Source organism: Diabrotica undecimpunctata, chromosome 1, assembly GCF_040954645.1.
Source record: "Diabrotica undecimpunctata isolate CICGRU chromosome 1, icDiaUnde3, whole genome shotgun sequence".
In the NCBI taxonomy this organism is placed as follows: Eukaryota; Metazoa; Arthropoda; class Insecta; order Coleoptera; family Chrysomelidae; genus Diabrotica; species Diabrotica undecimpunctata.
This window is the reverse complement of record NC_092803.1, coordinates 185,601,607-185,626,059: the sequence shown is the minus strand read 5'-3', so window position 1 is coordinate 185,626,059 and position 24,453 is coordinate 185,601,607. Positions and strand designations below refer to the sequence as shown.

At 34.5% G+C, this 24,453-nt stretch overlaps 2 protein-coding genes across 2 annotated transcripts in view; one reads left to right on the top strand and one right to left on the bottom strand.

The window, feature by feature from the left end:
- Positions 1-4,798: 4,798 nt before the first annotated feature.
- Positions 4,799-16,918, top strand: mah (solute carrier family member mahogany). The gene is made up of 6 exons (XM_072532479.1): positions 4,799-4,998; positions 9,280-9,513; positions 9,571-9,703; positions 9,812-10,062; positions 14,090-14,296; positions 16,421-16,918. Exons 1-6 carry the CDS (start codon positions 4,860-4,862, stop codon positions 16,909-16,911), a joined length of 1,455 nt encoding a protein of 484 aa, XP_072388580.1. The 5' UTR covers positions 4,799-4,859; the 3' UTR covers positions 16,912-16,918.
- Positions 16,919-18,608: 1,690 nt separating this feature from the next.
- mfas (midline fasciclin) overlaps positions 18,609-24,453 on the bottom strand; it is a 98,349-nt gene continuing 92,504 nt past the window's right edge. The window contains exon 11 of the mRNA XM_072520766.1: positions 18,609-19,754. Within this exon, the coding sequence (XP_072376867.1) occupies positions 19,513-19,754 (242 nt within the window). The 3' untranslated portion in view covers positions 18,609-19,512. The remainder of the gene's footprint in view (positions 19,755-24,453) is intronic.

Here is a 24,453-nt window from a genome sequence, read left to right as displayed (position 1 = left end):
ATTCTTTTTTCACTTTTTTAATTTATAGACGCAAATGATTAAATAAGCCATTTTTGACTTAAATTGTTAATAAATAAAAATATACAAAAAAAATTTAGATGAACTTGTGTTATTTTACTTTTGAACTGAGTAGAGTTTCCGTAAGATTGTAATAGGAGATATGAATGCTCAAATAGGGAAAGAAGACCTTTTCTTAGGAACCATTCATAAACATTCACTTCATCAAAACACCAATGATAACTGAGAATTACTTATCAACTTTGCCACTAGAAAAAACTAAACATGATCATCAGCTCAACTTTTTTTCCACACCGCGACATACATAAAGCGTGGTGAAATAACCGCTAACCAAATTGATCATGTCTTGATAGACAAAAAGGCCGCAACAAGCTTACAAGATGTAAAGAGCCACACAGGAGCATACTCAGGATCTGACTATCTCCTAGTACAGATAAAATACAGATGTGGAATTCAAAGAAACAGAAAGGGCAGACAGGAACAACTAGATATACAAAAATTGAGACCACAAGATATAAAAAAGAACTATGGGACAGAAAAAACGTAAACGCTGACAAATACAGGCAGTCTAGGCACGGAAGAATATTGGAAAGAAATTAAAACAAAAGTAATTAACGCAGCAAGAAAGTTCATAGGCAAAAAACAAACAAACAAAAAGAGAATGGTTCAATAACGAGTGCAAAAAGGCCATCCCAAAAAGAAATGAAGAACACAAAAAATATATGGAAAGAACCAGAGAAAGAAGAGCAAGCTACGAAGATATAACACGGAGGGCCGATAAAATATGCCGAACAGAGAAAAGAAAATACAAAAACGGTAATATACAGACAATGGAAGAAAATCTCCACAGCAACGAACCAAGAGAGACGTATAGGTATCTATGCAATTTAAGAGAAGGATACAAACCCCGAACCAATCTATGCAAAAACCAAGAAGGGCAAATAACCAGTGATCCGAAAGAAATAAAATCAGTCTGAAAACCTATTTCCAAACTCTCCTAGGGACGCAAGAAAATGAAGAGCATATGAGGACATGCATCTTATTGAGAGAGACGGAGAAAATATAGAACACCCGATAACGGAAGAGGTAAAACAAGCAGGAATACGAGCACAGAAGAATAGCAAGGCTCCAGGTATTGAAAACGTCCCCTCTAAGGTATATAAATTAAGTGGCCAACACCTAGTAAGACAAATGCATATGCTTATAAACAAGGTTTGGAATGATGAAAAGATCCCTAGCGACTGGAAAACCAGGATTATATGTCATATAATGCGAAAATTATCGCGACATAACCCTCTTGTCGCCGACGAACTGGCCGTAGACGATATTATACTGCGAATCAATAAACAAAAGTGGAGGTGGGCTGGACATGTTGCTAGAATGGAAGACGGAAGATGGACGAAGAGATTATTGGAGTGGAGACCAAGAGCCGACAAGCGAAGTCGAGGTAGACAACCCACCCGATGGACCGACGACCTAAAGAGAATAGAAACGAACTGGACTGCAGCAGCTAGAGATAAAGAGAACTGGAGACGTTTGGAGGAGGCCTATATCCAACAATGGATGTGAAAATGGGGCTGGATGATAACCCTCTTGTGCACAGAGTACAAAGTTTTTATTTATATACTAAATAAACGACTCCAACAACCAACTGAAAATTTGCCGGTGAATATCATAAACAACTTGACTGTTAATTCCAGCAACATTCAGACAAGCATAAAAAACGACCATTGGCCTCCTTTGTGTAGTTCTTGCGAAATTATACGTCGCACATAACTTGTCGACAACATCGACGCCGCCTTTGGTCTGATTATATATGTTGTCAATATTTCAGTTTTATTTTCTCCGGTTTCAGTATCTATTGTGTCGTCAAAATGCACACTTGAAGCCAGAAGCACAACTTTCTTCTTTATACAATAAGAAACAAGGGTACAATTTTTTCTAAAAGCTGAAATACTTTACCTTTCAGGGCGATTTCCTTGTACAAACAAAGGAGGCAATTTTTACGTAAAGTTCCTACAACGCTTAGTCTATGATTTTCCAATAGCTTTTCCACTAAGGGTATACTTATGAACCAATTATCTAGCGTAATATTTCTTACTGAATTCAAAATTGCTACAAAAAACGGCCCTTCTGGCGGACGCCCAACAACTTCTAAATTTGCAGTATATAACATCTTGGCATCAATCAAAGCAAACATTTTAATGCCATATTTGTTTGGCTTGCTGAGTATATATTGTCGTAAAGAACATCGCCACCTAAAGACTTCACACTGGACACAAAAAGGCGCGCGCGGACTGACACTCCGCATCAGTCAAATTTTATACGTTATCACTTCGGGCCGTGCCTTCGTACTAATGACGGATCGATCAATGCAGGAAGCTAGAAAACTTACAGGGTGTGAGAAACAAATTAGGGCGAGTTATACACGAAGATACAAAAGTGCGGAATCAGAGTCCGTGCGCGCCCACTTGGAGGGTTAAACAAATTCCATAACCCCATTTTTTTTACTATGGGCAGAACATATGATACGCAGAGTAATGACAATCGCCTTATATACATTTTCTTTTGGAAAAGACCATATGATAGAAGGTCTTTAGGATCTCGGAAAAAGTAGATGAGACAATGGGAAATAGTCTGACAGGAACGATAACCATGGAAGAAGATAATAAACGCAATAAAGACTCTCGAAGAGTTGTAACGCCATTGGTGATAATATCCCATTTTACCATAAAATTTAACATCAAAGATATCTCTAAGATGGAGTTTTAAGGTGGATGAAGTGATTTATCAAGCAAGAAATAAAATAAAAATATTTAGATATGCACTTATAGAATTATTAGGTTTTGATGGTCTACGAGAACACGCAGTAAGAGTAGTAAACATTGTTTCGTCTAAATGATATAATATGGACCAAAAACATTGAGACCAAATCAACAATTTACAATACAACTATAAGGCTGATGATGACAAATAATGCAGAATTAAGACCAGGTATCATCATCATCATTGGTGCTACAGCCCTATAAAAGAGCCTCGACCTTCCCAAGTTTATTACGCCAGTCAGTTCTATCCTTTGCCAACTGTTGCTAGTTCGCTGCGCCTATTTGTCTACCATTCTCATCTACACCATCCCTTCATCTGAGTTTTGGCCTACCCCTACTTCTACTTCCCACAGGTTGTGACATAAGTATTCTTCTAGGAGGGTTGTTCTGCTGTGATCTTGCTATATGTCCTGCCCATCTTAGTCTTCCTATTTTTATAAAGGATACTACGTCTTTAGCACCAAACACATGTTTATATCTGTGATATATCTCGTAGTTGTACTTTCTTCTCCAAACACCATTTTCACAGATGCCACTGAATATTCTTCTCAGGATCCTTCGTTCAAATATAAGCAGGAGATTTTCATTTGCCTTGGAAATGGTCCATGTCTCCGACCCATATGTCAACACTGGTTATATAAGGGTTTTGTATATGGTTACTTTTGTTTTTTGGCTTAAGTTTCTGCTTCTCATATGTCTACTCAGTCCAAAATAGCATTTGTTTGCTAGGATTATTCTTCGCTTGATTTCTTCCGTCATGACGTTCTCCTTGGTGATCAGGGAGCCTAAGTATGTGAATTTGTCCACCGCTTCAAAGGTAGAGTTATCAACCGTGAATTGGTGGTCGATGTTTCTGGCTCTATTGTTGGGTGTTGATGCCATTATCTTAGTTTTCTTCTCATTTACTTGCAGGCCCATATTTTTTGAAGCAGTTGACAAGGTTGCGTGTTGTGCGGGCAACTAGGTCTACATAATTTGCATGTGCCAAAATTTGGGATGATTTATTAAAAATGTTTCCTCTGTTATCTATTTGGGCATCCCTAACCGCCTTTTCCAGAGCTATGTTGAAAAGGAGACACGCCAGCGCATCTCCCAGTCGCAGCCCAACATGCGTTTCAAATGCCTGTGATTGTTCGCCCTGTGTTTCGACTTTGCAAACAACTTTACGCATTGTAGCCTTAACCAATCTTTATCAGTTTATCGGGGGTGTGGAATTTATCCATGGCTTCATACAATTTATTTCTTAGGACACTATCATTGTGTCTGTTGTTGATCGACCAGGTCTAAAACCACTTTGATATTCGCCAAGAAGCTCCTCTGAATATGCACTCAGACGACCATATAAAATACTCCAAAATATTTTGTATGCTGTATTAAGGAGGGCCTCTATAGTTTCTACATTCCAGATATCTAAGACCAGATATATCAAAAAATATTAAGATAACTGGAAATAATAGAAATAAAGTTATTTTATAAAAAAGCTAAAGAGATAATCCTAGATAAAGAAAAAAAGAAAAAATATGGTGTAAATGTCTGGTCGAAGCCATCAAGAATTGTTTGCTCGTCTCCGGAAGAGGTGGAGTGGTCCGCCCTCCTCATGTATCTAATGTAAAGAACAAATAAGAAGAAAAATAGGAAAATAAATCTTAACCTTATACTTAAAAAGACATACAGGACTGGAAAAAACAATTTCACTTCTCTTACAAGATAATCGAACTCTTAAGTTTTATACTATGTATTTTTGTCACATTAATAGCTCTTGTACATTAATTGGCATAAATCGAACAATATAAATCAAACCATTTAAACACAATTATTAAGCTGTTGTAAGATCACACAGAAATATAGAAAATACTTATAGAGACACTCGGTAGCTTGAAATTGGATATCTTTGACACGACGAAATCCAATAAGGCGTAAACATGTCATTGATTAAGTAGATATCATAACTCTCTCTTTCGTAAAAGGGTCTCCAACCTCATAAATAATTATTGCTGGTTATTGAAAGAAAACGTTATGGACGTGAATGAAAGAACTAACCTGCTAGATAGGAACCGTATGGATGGATTATCCACGACTTTCGCGATTATCTGTATTATGGATGTGTTCGGGGTGTTTCCTGTTGTTACTTTGCCGAAGGCAATTATGGATTGTGGTAAGTAGACACATTCGGTTTAATAATATCGCAATAAAACGTTTTAACAATGCTGTTGGCTATATAAACGAAATAATGGTTTATATATTTTTTATTTTTTTCGTATTTTCCAATAATTCTCAACATTATTTTTGAATGTTGCGTATGTTGCTATAAATGCGTAATAAATTGTATCAACTTTACTTATTTTCTTTTGTAAGCTTTTTGAACTAATCTTTATTTTTTTTTCTTTTTTATTGGCTTTGGATTGCTTGATCCATTTAGCCAACATATATAATAAATACTGTGTGCTACAATATTAAGTATACGGATGTCGGATACTATACAGTATGGTGGAAATGAAAGGAATAAATTCGTTATTTCGTAAACCGGAGACATTAAGGAAAAATCCTGAAACCCGTCGATTTTTATTTTTAAATAAAGCTATTCGTAAGAATACATTTTTATTTTTGACGTCATCTATGTGAGCGTGATGACGTCATTGCTAAATTTTTTGAATAGAAAGGGGGGTATTGTGATACATCATTTGAAAGGTCTTTTCAATACCTATTCAGCTATATCAATATGTCAAGTAATTAAAGTTTGTAATTGTTTAAAAAAATAATTAAATTTGTATTATTACAATAAATATTTATTAAGTATTATTCAATAAATACAATGAAACCTAAATTAAGTGCCCAAATTGTTTACCTTCAGCTAAAATACAATGAGAAAGGCGTGCCGCGAACTCTTCTCTAACATTCTCTAAAACTTCTGGAGTTATTTGAACCACCTCATTACGTATTCTTTCTTTCAATTCATTAATATTTTGTGGTCTATTATCATACACCTTACTTTTTAAATATCCCCATAAAAAGAAATCAAGAGGAGTCAAATCAGGTGACCTAGGCGGCCATTCTATTGTTCCTCTTCGACCTATCCACCGATTTGGAAAGACGTTGTTTAAGTAGTTGCGTACCAAGACAGCATAGTGTGGAGGCGCACCATCTTGCTGTAGCTATAAATCATTTCTGTTTGGAAACAACCGGTTCAATTCTGGAAGCAAGAAATTTTGAAGAAATTCTAAATATCGAGGACCTGTTAAGTTTTCTTCAAAAAAGTATGGTCCAATACACCTATTATCTATTATTCCCACCCAAACATTAATTTTCTCTGGGTATTGAGTACGGTACTCTTGCATCCAGTGTGGATTTTCCGTAGCCGAGTACCGATAAGTTTGACGATTGACATGACCGTTTAGTAGAAATGTAGCTTCATCAGAGAAAATAATCTTTTTTAAAAACATCGAATCTCTGTTATTTCGTTCCATTATAATGTCACAAAATTCAATTCGTCTATCAAAATCATCTTCCATAAGTTCTTGTACTAAACTTACTTTATAGAGATGCCACTTTTCCTTCTTTAGCTGTTTAAGAACTGTTGAATGGTCCATGTCATTATCTAATGCTACTTGCCGTGAACTGTTATGAGGATTATCTTGAAAAGCTAACAGAACGTCTACTTGTTGGTTTTCAGATATTGGTTTTCTACTACCTTTAGGAAGGTCTTTAACATGACTCATTTCTCTAAATTTTTTCTCAATTTTGCTTACAGTGGATTGTGAAATTGGTTCTCGACGGGGGTATTTATTATTAAATAACGCACATACTTCTTTCTGCGTACGTATTTTATTTCCATAACCAATCATTATGAGAATTTCAATTCTTTGCGTTTCAGTTAGCTTCATGTTCAAAGATACACTTTTTGAATACGTTTACTACAATAATACTATTAATCACTTGACAGAAAGATAATTAAGTTTGAATGTCCAACTATCAATGTTCATATTGATAAGGTAACTAGTTTTTTTAAAAAGGTAAAAAGTAGATAAAAAAGACATTTCATTACCAGTGATGGCCTTTATAAAATTTATTTTTGGGTGTCAATAATACATCATATCAATACTTATTGTAATAAATATTTATTGTAATAATAAATATTTAATAATTTTTTTAAACAATTACAAACATCAAATACTCAGACATATTGATATGGCTGAATAGGTATTTAAAAGACCTTTCAAATGATGTATTACAATACCCCCCTTTCTATTTAAAAATTTTAGCAATGACGTCATCACGCTCACATAGATGACGTCAAAAATAAAAATGTATTCTTACGAATAGCTTATTTAAAAATAAAAATCGACGGGTTTCAGGATTTTTCCTTAAAGTCTCCGGTTTACGAAATAACGAATTTATTCCTCTCATTTCCACCATACTGTATACATATGCGCACAAATACACACTTATGCACGTACACGTACATACATGTATAAGTATTATTAAATAAAAATTAAAAAAATACAAAAAGGAAGTGGAAACACCAAATTGACCTGTATTTTACTCTTCATTCAGTGCCCTAACCAACTTAAATTAATTTACAAATAAGGAATAGACAAATAATACTAAATACGAATACTAAATACTAATACTAAATACTAATAAATTTAATATTAATCCTCTTTTACAGCGCAAGACATAAACCCGGTTCAACACCTCTGAGGTTTAGGCCCTCTTTGTAAATGTTTTTTTTTATTTTATTTAAATTTTTTTATTTCCTATTTTTTACTTTTTTTCTTTTTTTTTTTTCTATTTTATTAAATCCTTATTTATTCCAGAATTTTCATTTTCTGCTATACCTTTTACTCCAGTCGTCAGGGTCGAAAATACCATTGAACCTCTAAATATCATACGAACAAGCTGAATTTTTCCGACAATGTCAATTTTAGGACGACAAAAATGATGCAAAAAAGTTTACCCCTTTCCCCTAAAACCTTCCTAAAGAGACTTATCTCCAAAACCCATAGCATGAAACTAGTTTTGAGTTTTGGTAACAAATGTGAGGCATTTGAAATATACTTAAAAACGCTGAATTTAAACTTTCACATTACAAACGATTTAAAATGTTTAAAATTTGCTCTTTTTTAATTACATTAGTACGTTTTTCTTAAGTCACCTCTGAAGCCACCATCTACTTGGAAGCATTTGCCGTGACGTGCGATCATTTGTAATGTAAAAGTTTAAATTCTAAGTTTTTTAGTCATATTTCAAATGCCTCATATTTATTGCCACAACTCAATTCAAATTTTATGTTTTATGTTTTAAAAATTGGTCTCTAAAAATGGAAATTTCACTATGACCCGTCAATTAAAGTTTTATTGATCTCACGAGAATTGTAAGAAATAGCAAAAATCGCGCAACGATTTATTTATTAAACAGATTTATAGAAACTGACAAAATTTGCGACAAAATACAAAAATTACCTACGAAAGCTTCACTCTTCATCTTTAAAACACATTTTGATTTTTGTCGATAGGAGTCTTTGATCAAAAGATATCGAATTTTTACCGTCGACCTGATACACATTTTATTTAACATTGATTTCGCGCGTGCAACTCACAGTCAAAATCGCCAGTCGCTTTAAGCGTTGTTACTGAGAGAACGGTTCATTCTACAAAGAAGTAGTAATTAACATTTTTAATCAACATTATTTCAGCTACATTTTTTATTTGAAACATTTTTTCTACGACGTACAGGTTCTGGGTTAATAGATTTTTTTAATGGGCTATAAGCGTTTTTACCCCCCTGCGAGGGGCGTTTTAGGAGGAAGTCCAGGGGAAAAAGTGGAAAACTTTTTTTCATCTTTTGTGGGGTCCCAAAATTGATATTCGCAGCAACATTTAGTTTGTACGTATGCTTTTTAGGGGTAAAGTCTCTGGGCACTGGACTATTTAGGTGTCGCTACTTAAATTTCGCTATTTGAAAGTTGCCTTTCTATACAAAGTACCCTTAATTTGTTTTTAATTTTAACCGCGTTAGATTTTATTTCTACTTGCGCCCTTTTTTTGTTGACAATGAATGTTTTGTGGAAATGAATGCGGTAAATTTCCTTCTTTTCCTTAGTTTTAGGAATTAATCATTTGCCTGTTTCTGTGTCAAATTCACCCTTCGTCTTCTTTCAGTTTGTAATTTAGTACCGTGCGACAACCGAGAAGTGGATTGTTACGTGTTGAGTAAATTTTATATTATTACATCATTCATTTCGTCTCTGACCGTCAAGCAGAAGAGATCAAGTTCCTAACGTTAAAATTATTGAAGTGTTATCAAGTGGTTAATTTGTAATTTTCTTTATTTATTATTATTATTATATTTACCTATCAGAAGCAACAAATGGTACTTTTATTTTAAATTAAAAATGATTTTTAACTTCAGTCAGTAATAACGTATTAATCGGTTTCAGGCTACTATGGTTTTTTTGTAATACTTACAGTTTGTTCAACACAAATTTATACTGCTGCTTTACTTGGACGATGTTGGGTTATCGCCGAAGAAATTCACCCCTCAATCAAGACCAAAAATAGATATCCTTACGCTGCTTTGGCAGAAGTTACTTTTGGAAAAAAATTAGCGAGTACTGTTACATTTCTGCTAGACCTTACAGTTTTTGGTGCTGGCATACCAAATCTTATTGTTGGTAAGATTTTATGAAACATTATTATTATATTTATGGTATTATATGTAAAATATTTAGCTTCTCAGAATCTTCAACTTTTGGGACAAAGAATTAGCAATGGTAGCGTAGATATTTCTTATTGCTTCTGGATTATTATGGTAGGAATGATATTATGTCCAATTTTGTGGTTTGGAAGCCCTAAAGATATGAAGTAAGTATTACAATTTGATTAATGATTGATAATTAATTGACAAATAGACTTTGTATAATATATAATTCATTTTCTGTTAAATAATGATTTTATAAATTTATTTTCTAGATGTTTATGCTCTTTATCTGTTTGTGTAGTCACATCGGTCTTTTTGTTACTCTGCGGATGCATTTTGTTCAACGCAAACGAATCAACTACACAACCAGCGCAAATTGATACCACATTTCCGTGGAAAACCATTTTAAAAGCTTACGGAATTTTAGCTTTTCAGTTCGACATTCATCCGTCTATCCTGACAATACAAGTTGACATGAATGATAAATCGCAGCTCTCAAAGGCGATCGTCGGGGGATTTTCAAGTAAGATTTCTGTTCTCTATGTGTATTTTATTTTTTACATAGTTTCTTGAGTACTGTTTATAACAAATAAAATTTTTTCTTGCATATTTTATTATCATAAAAACTGAGAACCATTTATTTCACATTTTCTGTTCTGTATAGTGGTATATCTGGTCTATCCACCAGTCATAATATGAATGCTATATAGTGTGCAGATGATACAGTGAACGAACTATTAAAAATGATGAATGTAAGACGACGGTAACAAGATAGCGATAAATATAAAGAAATACACAAATGGAATTCAGAAAAAGAAAAATAGTAGAAGCATAAAAGAAAATACATACAAGGGAATATATTGCAGAATAAACATATTTTTTTTGTTTACTAAGATTCTCCGCAAGTAAACTAAATATATACCTAATCGAAATCAGAGATAATGAAAGCATAAAAATCGTACTGACACTATAGTATGATAATTAGACCCAAACCCTGGCATCCAAAGTAAAAGTTATTCTTAAACACCAAATTGTTGTATAATATGATCCACATATAGTTCAGTAAAAAGTTACACTATTTCGAGTTTCGTGAGGAGGGAAGGGGAGGTGTGGGGGGAAAATCGGTAAATTAGTAGTTTTTTACGTTTTTAAACGTATACAAAAATGTTCTACGTCATCAAATTATAAACAGGAAAGGTCATATGCATAATTGTTCTAAAATCAACGATTCCGGAGTTACGGTATTACTGAGGAAACTATTTTTTTAAAGGATTGTGTTTTGTAAATATAACTTGTTATTTCAGTGTGGCCAGTGGTATATTGGCGATAAGCCCTTGAAGGAACGTGAACTTCACCACCTTCTCAAGGGGCGCTACTTTTTAAGGGAAAAGAGGCTTCCACAGGGCTAGCCTCTATAAACCTGTGGTATGGAGAACATAATCTGAACTTGCTATAGACAATATCGCATGAATATCTTTCCAACAGTAAATTCCAACAAAATAATTTCTTGCATAATAATGATGATTATAATGCAATGAGTTTCAAGTAATTTAATTTATTAGTTCAAGTAAACTTATTCATCAGTTCCAGTCCTCTTTAAATGCAACATTCTCATTTTCTACATTTTAGTCTATGATAGGTGTGTCCCTATTATCACATTCTAGGCCTAAGCAAATCGCTGTATATGCTTGAGCTGCATATGCAGCAGCAGTTTAGACCACTCTTTCTATACCCACAGTTACGGAACCATTTCTCGGGAGCTGCAGCCCGTACTGTTGTAATTGGTGTCAGATGTTCGTTAATCTGCTCTCAACCCCACTCGAGCGGGTTCTTCTTATTCAGTCACTGCTGTACCTGGTGGTAGGTTCTCATCGAATTCTGGTTGGAAGCTCTTGAAGTTGGAAGTAGTGTAGCTAACTTGAGCAAATAATTTATAGACTGCTTTGCAATAGCCTTCAAGTAAGACTGATAGCGAAAACAATTTAGATCTTTCATGGTTCTGGCACTAAACATTGCAAGACGGAAATGCTTTCCAGCGTCAGCTGCTGCACTGGGGTCAGCTTTGAAGTAGTGGAAGACTAGAAGTTTTTTACGAAGAGCGTTGTTGGTTTGCACTTTACTCCTATTATTCCTATACGGTGTAATAGATAGCTGATATCGTGGCACATCATGTAAATGCATATATTTCAAGGAGCACATCCTTTATATTTCCAATGTCTTGCTGACAGTCAGCAATAGTGTAGATTTTTTTCTGTTAATTGCTTTTCTTTGGTTCCACCGTTTTCAATTTCTTCTTTGATGGTGCGTAGACAGTCAACAAAACTAGTAGGTCCGTGTCATCACCAATAACAAAAGATTCAACGTATTTATTAGCTTCATCAATAGCTGTTAAAACTATTAATAAGTAAGTCAGCGTCACCAGATGCTTGATGAACTGTGCAACCAAATCTTTGCAACTGTTCTGTACAAATAAAAATAATGCCTATTTTGTTGTTAGCGTTAGCTAAAATATCATCATCATCATCATCAGGGCTTTTCATTCCTGATGGAATATTTGCCGCTCTTACTTAGAGCTCTCTGATTCGCTTATTGCGGTAAATCACTCCGCATTTCCCTTGTATGTTGTCTAAGTTTGTTGTATGACTTGGCTTTCATTACAATTTTCTTCCACTCATTTCGATATGTGCATAGTTCCCTCCAGTTTCTCACTTCCAGAATTTTGATATCTCTCATGACCTGATCCTCCCATTTCTCTCTGGGTATTCCCCTTGGTCTTTCAGTTGTTGATTTCCATCTGGTGATCTTTTTAATCAGTATTCTTATCGGGCCCATAATCCGTCTGAGGATTTTTCTTTCGAAAATTCTTAATTTTTCTTCATCTTTTTGCGTGAGGCACATTGTCTCAGCTGCGTACGTAAATACTGGTCTGATTGCAACTCTGTATATTTTTAGTTTTATATTTCTGGATAAGTTCTTGTCCTTCATGAGCCTATCTAATCTCTAGTATGTTTTGTTGCCTACTAGTATTCGTTCCGTTACTTCTTCACTTCTCTTGTTTTGGGCATTCACTATTACTCCCAAATATTTAAATTGTTGGACTCTTTTTAAAGTGTAGTTTTCTATTTTGATTTCTCTCGTCCTGTTATCTTCTCTTCTAGAGCACAGTAGATATTTTGTTTTTCCTTAGTTAATTTATAGACCTCTTTTCTTTTCCGTGCTTCTTTTGCCAGGATTGTTACTGCTTCTTTTAATCTTTCCTTGTCTCTTCCCATAAGAACTAAATCATCTGCATATGCAACTATTTGTATTGAGGAGTGGGCTATAGTTCTTTTAATTTTGCTAACCTTTTACTGCTATGTTGAATAATGTGGTTGACAGGGAATCGTCTTGCCGCACTCCTGTTTCTATTGCAATTGATTTTTCTTCTGTTGTTACTTTAGCTCGAGCTCCATCTATGGTCATTTTTGTTAATCTGATTAATTTTTCTGGTAGATCTTGATTTTTCATTTCAATAAATAATTTATTTCTTTCAATACAGTCAAAGGCTTGTCTAAAGTCTACGAAGAGGATGTTCTATGTCGTGTTCGTGGCATTTTTCGATTGTTTGTGTAACTATGTGGATCGCATCTGTAGTGGATTTGCCTTCTTTGAATCCTTGCTGATAGTCCCCAATTTTTTTCTCTGTGAATTGAGTGAGTTTTTGCTTAATGAAGGCTAAAATATCACTTTGGTTTATATTTACATAGATTGAGTCTTCAACTTTTACTTCAATGTTAGAATGCGCTCCGCGTAGGTGTTTCTCATATTTTGCATTTAGTCGCTGTTCCGTAATGAGTAATTATGTAATCTCTGTATTGCTCGCAAATATCTTTGAAGGTAGCTGGGCATCGCCAGACAACACGATGAAGGAGGTGACCTCCATTAATCATGTATGTTATGTTCCCTGAACCTAGATTATATAATGATTCTTTTGTGTCTGAAAGAATAAACAGTAACCATCGAAGATTTGCTTCCTTTTCTCATCTTCTAATAATCTATCGGTGTTCAAAGAAGTCGCAGTTTAGACCTCATTTTTACCTTGGTAGACTGTACTATACAAAAATCACAAATTATATATACACTAAGGAAACAATAAACTAGCCCAAACAGCTCCAAAATATAAAAAAAAGTTACAGAAGTAGTCGCCAACCTCCACTGAGGAGATAAATCAGTAGACATAGAAAAATACTTCAGGACACAAATCCATGTGATAGTTCGTGACAAAAAAATAATCAGTAAAACAAAACGTATGAATATTTTTAAAGGCTAAGAGAATTCCCAATTGAAGTCATTTATGACAAAAGCTCTACCAATTAAACAGAGGTTAAGCAAACAACAATACGCTGTGGTCATGCACAAATGAGAATGGAACCGACGGCGGCGGTTTAATTGTCAAAAACAATTTTATAATAAAATTATCAAATTAATTAAATTTATTATAACTCATATTTTTACCTTAGCTTTCCTACAATATATGGATAATGGAACTAAACCATAACTTTTATTTACAGTAACTTTAGGTATGTTTGGAATAACCACTCTTCTTGCCTATTTAAAATTGGGAATGCTACACCAACCTAGTATATTGGAAGTACTACCAACAACAGTTTTCTTGCATATGACAGCAGTTTTGGTCGCTATACAGTTGTGTCTAACGTCAGCTGTAGGTAATAGCGCCCTTTATCAGCAAATGGAGGATTGCATGAGTATTTCTAGAGGTAGGCAAAATAAATATTGCTTTTTCAAATTATATTAACGTTTTAGAAATACGTCTTTGACGTCAACCATTTTCCATCCTCTCCTGAATGTAGGTCTCTCCCAATTACTATCATCTTTCTACATCTTACGCCAATATAATTCATAGTTTGCCTGTTCTACCCTTTTTTTTTAAATCTTTCCATGCTTTTTGTCGTTCAAGGTAATCCTCGCTCTAACCATACTGTGGTCACTTCCGGTTGAAAATTAATTTAATACAGGTATGTCTTAAACAGTCTTTTTTGTTGGTAAACGTAAAGTCAATTTCGTTCTTGTTTAAGACATTTGGTGATTTGATAAGTCCACTTTCTGTAGGGGCTTTTTGGATTTTGGATCTACTAAAAATATCTCTTCTTCTTGTTCCTCTTTATAAGTAATTCTGCTTGTTCATTGGCGCATGATACCCATATGGAAGGTTGTCACTCCATCTTTTGCGCGGTCGTCCGATACTTCTTCTGCCAATTATTGACTTATCTCTTGCTATTTTGACGACACGGGTCTCCTCCATTCTCCATTTCCAGTAGCATTTGCCTTTTAATTGCGTCGGGTCTTATTTCTAAGGCATATACATTATTGGTTTTACACTGGCTTTATAAATTTTTGACTTCCTCTCAGTTTTATTGTGTCTGTTTCACCATATAGTGTTATTAATGCATCCTGCCAGTCTATTTGCTTTTTGTACTTAGCTAGAGTAAGAGTTAGCTAGCTAGAGACCAAGTCTCCATAGCTAGACAGTGTCATTTCCAGGTATTTTATTTCCATTTCATGTTGAATACTGAAGCCATCAATTTCTATTTTACATCTGGTTGGTTATTTGCTGACTACTATTGTTTTAGTTTTCTGAGATGAGATTGTCATATTAAATTTTGTTCTTTTGCTCTTATGTTAAATCTGTGGACCAGTCTTTGCAGACTATCTTCATCTTGGGCTATCAATATTGCGTCGTCTGCTTAACAGAGTGTTTTTATTTCTTTGTTCCCCATTCTGTGTCCTCTTCATTTGTTAACGCTTTTGATGATTTCATACATGATCAAATTGAAGAGCGTGGAGTTCAAGGAATCCCCTTGTCTTATTTCGCTGCCTATTTCTATAGGTTCTGTAAGTTGTCCATCTATTCTGACTTCCATTTTGTGGTTTTGATAGATGTTTTCGATAGTTTTTATAATATTTAGGGGAACTTCTCTATTATACAGAAGATGGATTACATCTTCGAGTCTTACTCTGTCAAACGCTTTCTTTAGGTCAATCAGACACAGAAATGCTGATCTATTATACTTTAGTGATTTCTCAGTAATTTGCTTTATAACGAATATTGCATCTGTTGTTCATCTGATAATCTTATCGTCTGATTTATTAGCACTTGTAAAATTTTAGTTATAAGTTACTGACTTACACTAAAAATATGTAAATAAATAACCAATTATGTTAAAGTATTCTATTTCCTTCCCATTATTTTTCGTTTCTCTAAGCATTACTATGCTGTTACTATTACTGCCTTCATTTCATTTTCTACTTAATTTCAGAATTCATGAACGTTCTATGTTATAAAAGCTATATTCCTACTTTGTCACATGTTTTGTCGTTATTTATATTATGTGTCTCATTTTCGATGCATACAATTGTTAGGATTTATGTTTTTTTTTTTCGAGTATAGAGGTACTTGCCACATACCTCAACCCCTTTTAGGGAGATCTGGGTGATTTCCCCTTAAGATGCTCTTATTCTAAACTAACTATCTTTCGAGGCTGAAAAGCATAGCCTCATCATCTTTGAAAGTTATTTAGTAGCCGTCTGATTGTTGACATTTTATTCTACTCATCTACTCTTTGAAGTATCTACTCATGGATTTTGTTTCGCCCACTGTAACTACCTTAGGCCGTGATTATAACAGGTTGATATCAGCCATTTCAGCTAAACCCTGGTTTTTTATAGATATTTCCTCGATCCCTCCTCTTTTTTCCGGACTTAATCCTCAGGATATGTTCTGTCTTATATTTCGCATTTTTTACTTTCACACATTCACTTGAAACTTAAACCAAATTAATTTCTATTGAATAAGTATTTGCCGATTAGACATTTTTTTTTAGATTTCAACCATAAACGTTGCATCTTACGAACAACACTAACTATTTTGGCTATCGTAATAGCAGAATCAGTCCCACGATTTGATCTGGTGATGTCAATAATTGGAGGAACTCTTACTGGACCCCTAGTATTCATGTTGCCGCCCTTGATATTTCTTAAAATGAAATCGATGAAAACATCCTATTCAGAGCAGCTTGCACTATCGTCTTTTACAAACATTGTATACACAAAGAATGTGGGATCTCCAAGAATGACTAAATATATTGAACGAAAATTCGAAGAAGGCTTTTCTCCAGAACCAGATCTTGCTAGAAATTGTAGATGGTGTTTTGAAACATATGTTGAAAGTATTTTGTGTGTTATGATAATAGTTTTAAGTATTTTTCTCACTTTTGTTACTACTTATTTTAATTTTACCAGTGCTGTGTATTCTTATACAAATGTCAGCATGCCTTGTATATATAACGTATCCCAAGCTTTAATATATTTGTGAAATTAAATAAAATCCAATATATTATTATAAATAAAGTTGTTTATTTTGCCGATTATCAAAAACTCATTGATAGATAATTTTAACAACAAAAATTTAAAAATATTTATAATCTGGGCGCCAATATCGATATATTTTGACAAAAATGTTTTTTAATAGTAAATCTGTGATCCCCAATACGTTTTTTTGGTATATAAAAATACAAAATAACAGTTGAAATACACGGTTCGATATTATATTAGCCGCCGATATATAAATACCAGTATAAAGGTTGCGTTTTTACGACCCTCAGTTACAGCAGCTATGCCAACGATGCAACCACAGAGTGAAATCTGAGGCAGAAACATAAAGACGCTCCCCAGGCTATCAACCTCAGGCAAAACAGCCCCTCAGGTAGGTTAAAGGACCTGAAAACTGAGCATCGAGGTCACGTGCAACAAACGTGAGCTCGGTGGCCAGACCTTTCATAAGTGCCAGCAAAACAAAATTTATTTTCTCGATTTGACGGTTGAGTGAGCACACAAAAATCCGGATATCTGTCCGGAACACACTTTTGGGACACAAGTCCAAAGCCAACAGGGAAAATTATAGAGAGCGAATAAAGTTGTCAAATAGGCAGCAAAGAAAGACAAAATAAAGGGGGTAGAAAATCTTGCTGACAAAGCGTGGTTCCCAATGAACATCAGAACATGAGACAATTATATTATGATATTGCGAGGACAACGCTGGATTGGAATTCTCAAGACTGACAGAAAGTAGGGAGAACTGAAAAAAAAAGGATAAGGAGAATACTGGACGAAGGGAAAGAAATGAGAAAATCCTGGCTTGAAATAAAAGTGTTTATCTATTCTTTGACATAGTACAGGTAACTCTCTGGAGTGAATATGTTTTGCAGACGGTCCTATGACATTCTGAGCAAAATGTGGAATGTTTGTTATCCTTACCTTTGAAACACAAGTCAATCAATAACACGTTTTATCAATAACACAAACTTATCGCATAAAATATATTCACAAAATGCAACACATGCCCTACCCTCAGAAACGCCAATGTAAATGAACTATTGTTGATGGGCACTCGCTCGACAAAAACTAGTTTTACGGCTTTCTGTGGATCTGAATTGAAACGGAGTTCCGTCGCTAATTCCAAAGTTGCCAAACAATTGAAAAATATTCTTTTAAAATATCGATTTTTATTTTATAAATTTAAATATGTAACGAAACGGAACATATAAATAAAATTTATTTAATTACAATTTTGTGCTTAATTTTTACTATTGAAAAAATCATGTTTTTTGGTATTTTTATGACGGTAATAATCGCTGCGTGGAAGAATACAGGTTTTGTCTGACCATAATTACTACTTGTGAACAAGAATTGGCTACACTGTACGACAACTCCTGTTCAGTTTTTCTAAAGAGAAGCACAAATAAATATACTACTTATATATTGTATAATTTCTTATGAGAAAAAGCAAATTGCAATTGAGAAAATGAGTAGTTTTCGAGGGCCGCTGTGTACATTTACACTTGAGTATATTCAGCGTTTAAAAGATGAATCACTGTCCCAAATTGTGAAATTCTACTTTTTTTTAGACATGTTTTTGGGCACAATTGGCCACTGACCAGTAAAATTTACAACCATCCATATTACTGGACAGGAGTTGTCGATTATAAATATTGTTTATAAATAAAAAACGAATTTCAAACATTAAAAACTTTATTGCTAGACTAATACAGGCTAATATGTTATAATCTTAGAATAAAATACTAAAATAAAAAATAAATTATTTTTTCAATTTCTACCCAGGTCGCTTACTAAAAAGAAAGTAACATCTTCGTTCTGAATTTTATCTGGGTAAAAAGCTATTAACAACACAAGTACATTAAGTTCAGTCATTAAATCATCGCATATTGCAGATTTCTTATTCAAGCGATCGCTAGATTGACTATGAAAACAAGAAATCCATTACGTCGCAACGTGGCAGCGGATTATGACGTAAATACAAAAATAAAACAAAATATGGAGTATAAAGCAATTGTAATTGTAAATACAATTAAATGGTATATATTGGTACACATTTTCTAAAAAAAAAATGAATAAAAACTTTTTTTGTGTGAAATGAAATATACCTAATGTGATAAAAAATATCAATCACCAAAGTACCAAAAGTACTTGCATGGCTTTATTTTTTGTGATACAGCAGTTCTTAGTGTAGATATAATAGTATATATACTTCGCAACTTCCTAAACTATTCCACTGAGAATTATTTCACAAAGTTGTTAATCTAGTTATTTTGATAAAGATTTACCATCCATCATTTCTCTTGATTAATATATTCTTGATCTCTTTTTGGTTTAAGAAATTATTTTGACTGAACCAATCATAAATTATAAACTTGTCTAGGAGAAGCACATGACTTCTCAACTAGGAAATTATTATAAATGGAGGCCTCATGTGTTTCCAAAGTACAAACTAAAAACATATTGTATACAAAGACAAATTAAATAAAATGGAAATAATGCAAATATTAGTTGCACGTTATTTTTCTTTCTGACTGCCAAAATCTGCATTACACGATGATTCTAAATCACTTTAAAAACTCTAAAGATCGAAAAGGAAGAAGCCCCCGATAGACGAAACGGGTGGCTGCCTGGGCAATAATACTTTGTTGACGGTGTGTACAACTCCGTTCGTCGCTAAATTATCACAGCTAGTGACTACTGCTCTGTTAACGCGGATTCTACTTCCAGTGCGGCCTACTTCTATCTGCGTGTTGGCCAGAGTTGAAATAAAGCTGCTAAAACCCCAGGAATGTGGACCGACGCCTGAGCAACACAGAACCTCTAAAATTAAAAGAAAAATATTAAATTTACATTAAATCAGAACGAGAAAATATCAACTTCGGTATACAGGGTGAGTTCTTACTATTGAAACATAGACTAGAGTGTGCCCATTACAAAAAAATATGCCTGAATAAAATGTTGCTAATGTTGTTAAAATAGAAATTTAAAATATTATTTTTCGCTATAACGTTCATGTTTATCCACATTTATGTATAAAAAATTACAACTGGGTGCTCTTGAGTATGCGAAATTATAATTTGATGCTTACTTTCATGTAGCTGATAGAGGGCGCCACATATGCTACATACGTGGCATAAATTTGCGCTTAACTTTTTGCTCTCTACAAAATATTACATTATTTTACATAAAAAAGGTATATCTTTTAATAACTTCAAAACTCAACAGTTTTCGAGATAATCGTATTTTATAAATCAGCTGCATAATAAATCTTAGTTGTGATATTTGTGCAGTAAAGCACTGAATACTTGTGGATAAGCATAGTTAATAGTTTATTGTTATAAAAATAACTCAAAGATGGCAATGTAACATCACAAAAGGCTTTTTTTATGGCTGCTAAATATCTTATTGAAGAGAAGCTTCTGTCTTCTTCGTTTGGTGCCGTGTCCGTATTCAGACGTTGGCCGTGATCATCTTTACAATTTTCTGAAACCTTTCTCTATCGGTTCTATAAGCTTCTATACTGGCGTTGTATTACTTTTTCTCCATAGTAAAATTATGAGGCGAGCGACACGGAAGAAGCACCACGAGACGGAGTCACGAGTAGTATCACGAAATACGGGTCAAATCATTACTCCTGATCAAGAGGATGGTTTGCGTTGACGATTATTCTTAAGTAAGTACACGACGTTCATCTTCAGCTTTAGGAATTAGCAAAACTTCAAAAACAAAAGCAAAACTTTTAAAAGTCCTACACCGTGAGCATTTTCACTCTTAGCATTTTACACCAAAATGGTAAAGGTGAAAATGCTATTACCAGTAGATTTACCTTTAAGATGTAGATTTGCAAATGATATCTGAAACAAACAACCACTCTTGACCACTCTTTCGTCGATAAAATATTATTTACGGACCAAGCTACATCCACGAAAGACATTTTCAACAAGGTAGAAGGAGCAACAAGCGAAGTAGGGCTGAAGATTAATGAAGAGAAGACGAAATATATGTGTATAAATAGAACGACATGAAGAGACAGAATAGGACAAAATCTGACGGTCAACACCTTCAATTTCGAAAAAGTACAACGTTTAAAGTATCTGGGGGCCGTAATAGCAGCTAACAACGATGAAATAAAAGACAGAATCCAATCTGTAAACCGCTGTCTATTCGTACTGTATAAGCTCATAAAGAAGAGGAGAAGATAAGAAGTTCAAAGATAAAAAGATAAAAATCCATCGTCAGACCTGTAATAACATACGGATGCGAAACGTGGACCATGACCAAAGCAAACGAAGAAAAGCTCAGACGCTTTGAACGAAAAATACTTAGAAAAATTCTCGAACCTCACCATGACATCACCAGAAACCAGTATAATATCAGAACCAATATCGAATTAAAAGCACTCTACAATGACGCCGATATTGTCCAAGAAATTAAATCACAGCGACTAAGATGGGCAGGCCACGTGCACAGACTGCATAACGAGAGACTTGTAAAACTGGTACGAGAGGAGATTCCCACAGGAACAAGACCACTAGGACGTCCCAGAATGCGATGGAGAGATAACATCCAAGCAGATTTCCGGAAAATGAACATTCCATTTGACCTTAGGTTGATGGATGACCGAACAAATTGGAAAAAAGTTGTACAGTCAGTCAAGACCCACCCAGGATTGTAGCGCTACGTGATGATGATGAAGCTACATTTACACGCCATGGTGTCTTTAATTTAAGGAACAATCATTTCTGGGATATTCTCATGTTAGGAGAGAAAGGAATTTCCAACATAATTTTCAAATAAACGTATGTTGTGGCATTATTGGGAATCATTGTTTAGGGCCATGCAATATCGGTTACCTTGTTATTTGACTAGTGAAAACTATTTATATTTTTTACAAAATAATTTTATTGATTTGTTGGAAGAATTGCCATTAAACTTAAGGCAAAATATGTGGAGATGTGTAAGATTTAGACCCCGAACTAGAACGGAACAGTATCTCTCTTGAAAATGGCTCCAAAATGGGTGCCGAAACGTCGAGCATTAAATTCTCAACGATGTAATTCCCGAGAACTCAGTAATTTTTATTTATTTGGCCGCGGAAATTTATCCGAACATGAAGTTCGGACACAAACCACCGTGACGTGGTTTGAATGGAGGTAGGCACGAACATTTATGAAGGTAGGATTTTGATTGGCGGGTGGAGCAGACGATATTTTCTTTATTAGAGGTCTCCATGTCAAAGGTAACCAGATCCCGTCATCTCTTTTATTAAGACAAATTCTCCTTCAAGAAAATGTCATTCCTCATCAAAAGCATGGCTTTATTAAGGGTCGTTCTAAGATCACAAACGTACTTCATTGTGTAAACGATTTTATTCGTCATCTTTAAATAATTAATATCCAGTTAATGTAATCTACTTAGACTTCTCCAAAGATTTTGATCGTGTTCCCAAACGTCGATTACTAGCTAAATTAAATCACTATGGTATCCGCGGAACGTTAAATATTTGGATTAAAAATTTTCTATCCGACGGAGTCTCACCAGGTTCAGTACTTAAACGACTACTCTTTTGTATGTATACTAATGATCTTCCCCTCATTGTATGCAGTAAGGTTTCCATTTACGTTGATGATGTCAAAAAATGTGAATCTCATTATTAACCAACATGTTCTTCAACACGATCTTGACGCAATATTCAAATGGTCTTTAGAATGGTTACTTCCGCTTAACATTAAAAAAAGCGTTGTTCTACATATCGGCAAAAATAACCTATCACTATTGTACTTCAGTAATGTATATCCCTTAAACTCAGTAACCTCTCACAACTATCTCGGAGTGATAATAATAAATAGAGACTTAAATTGATCTAATCACATAGTGTTAGTGTGAAAACTTGTAAACTCGAAACTGTTTCTGATCAGTTATGTTTTACACGTAACTATACCTCTAACCTCTGTTACAAACTTTACTCAATATACGTCAGACCTATTCTTGAATTGTCCGGGCCAGTGTGGAGTCCAGATCTCAGTCACGATACAATCTTACTTGAAAAGACTCATATATACTATCCATAGCTCAGCTAATTATATCGTTCCGTATAAAATATAATTTTGGGAACCTAAACACCACATTTACTTTAAATTAAGACGAATAATTAAGAGGCCTCCATTACAAGAGGGAACAAACGACAACAAAGTACTGGGTGAACTTCTTGCCAAAAATAATATTTAATATCTGGAATAATTTTATTATTAACATAACATAACATTTTTAAAAATAGACTTGATAGTTCTATATTTCATTTTTTATAGGACTGCATTATTTATTGTTTCACAATTTTGTTTGATGTCTTCTTCTTCTTGTGGTGCCTATCCGTTACGGATGTTGGCTACTAGCATGGCAGTTCTAATTTTATTGACCGCAGCTCGAAATAATCCTGAAGTGGTCAAGGAAAACCATTTTCGTAAGTTCTGGAGACAAGATATTCTTCTTCTTCCTGGTCTCCTCTTGTCGTAGACCTTTCCCTGTAATATAAGTTGCAGCAGGTTATATCTATGATCGTTTCGCATTATATGTCCAAGATATTCTAGCTTGCGCTGTTTCACTGTGGATATAATTTCACAAGTTTTATCTAATCGACGTAGAACCTCATTGTTTGTTATTCGGTCCACCCAGGAGATCCTCAGTATCCGTCTATAACACCACATCTCAAACGCCTCGAGTTTTCCCATGGTTGCCTCGGTTAGTGTCCATGATTCAACCCCATAGGCAGCACTGTAAATACTTAGCATCTCAATAAACGGATTTTCGTTTTTAAGGGTAGGTCGTGGCTCTTAAATATCTTGCTCATTCTGACAAATGCTGACCTGGCTTTTTCAACTCTTAGTTTTCTCTCAACAGAGTGGACCCATTGGTAGTTTATGGTGGTTCCTAAATAGTAGTAATGGGGCACTTGGAGTATTTGTTGCTGATCTACCAGTAATTGACTAGGTGGAATATCCTTCTGTCTGATGACAATGTACTTTGTTTTCTTGGTGTTTAAATTAAGCCCGTATTCTTGACTGATTCTCCACAATTGCGTTACTAGTGTCTGTAAAACTTCTAAACTGTCTGCAAAGAGGATGGTGTCGTCTGCATATCTGATGTTATTCAGGCGCTCACCATTTATGAGAATATCCTCTTCGATATGCTCTAAGGCCTGGCTCATGACGTGTTCCGAATAGACGTTAAATAATAGGGGAGAGAGTATGCAACCCTGTCGTACTCCTCTCTTTATTGCAACTTCTTCTGTTAGTTGGTCTTTCACCCGAATGGTTGCTGATTGGTTGTAGTATATGTTTTTGATTACTCGAAGGTGCCCTGGTGCTTTGCATGCTTTGGTTGCTTTAATTGCGGCTTTGACTTCGTTTTGAGTGATTGGTGGTCCTGTGTCGTATTCCATAATTATCTGGTTGTTATCTCTGTCGTCATCGAATGTCTTCTCAACGTATCTCTTCCATATATTCTTTGTTTGTTCAATGTC

Bases quoted from the DNA above. Each gene is read 5' to 3' on its own strand.
- mah (XM_072532479.1), top strand. From the start codon at position 4,860: ATGGACGTGAATGAAAGAACTAACCTGCTAGATAGGAACCGTATGGAT. The intron at 9,514-9,570 runs GTAAGATTTTAT...TAAAATATTTAG, and splicing joins CATACCAAATCTTATTGTTG to CTTCTCAGAATCTTCAACTT. The intron at 10,063-14,089 runs GTAAGATTTCTG...TTTTATTTACAG, and splicing joins GATCGTCGGGGGATTTTCAA to TAACTTTAGGTATGTTTGGA.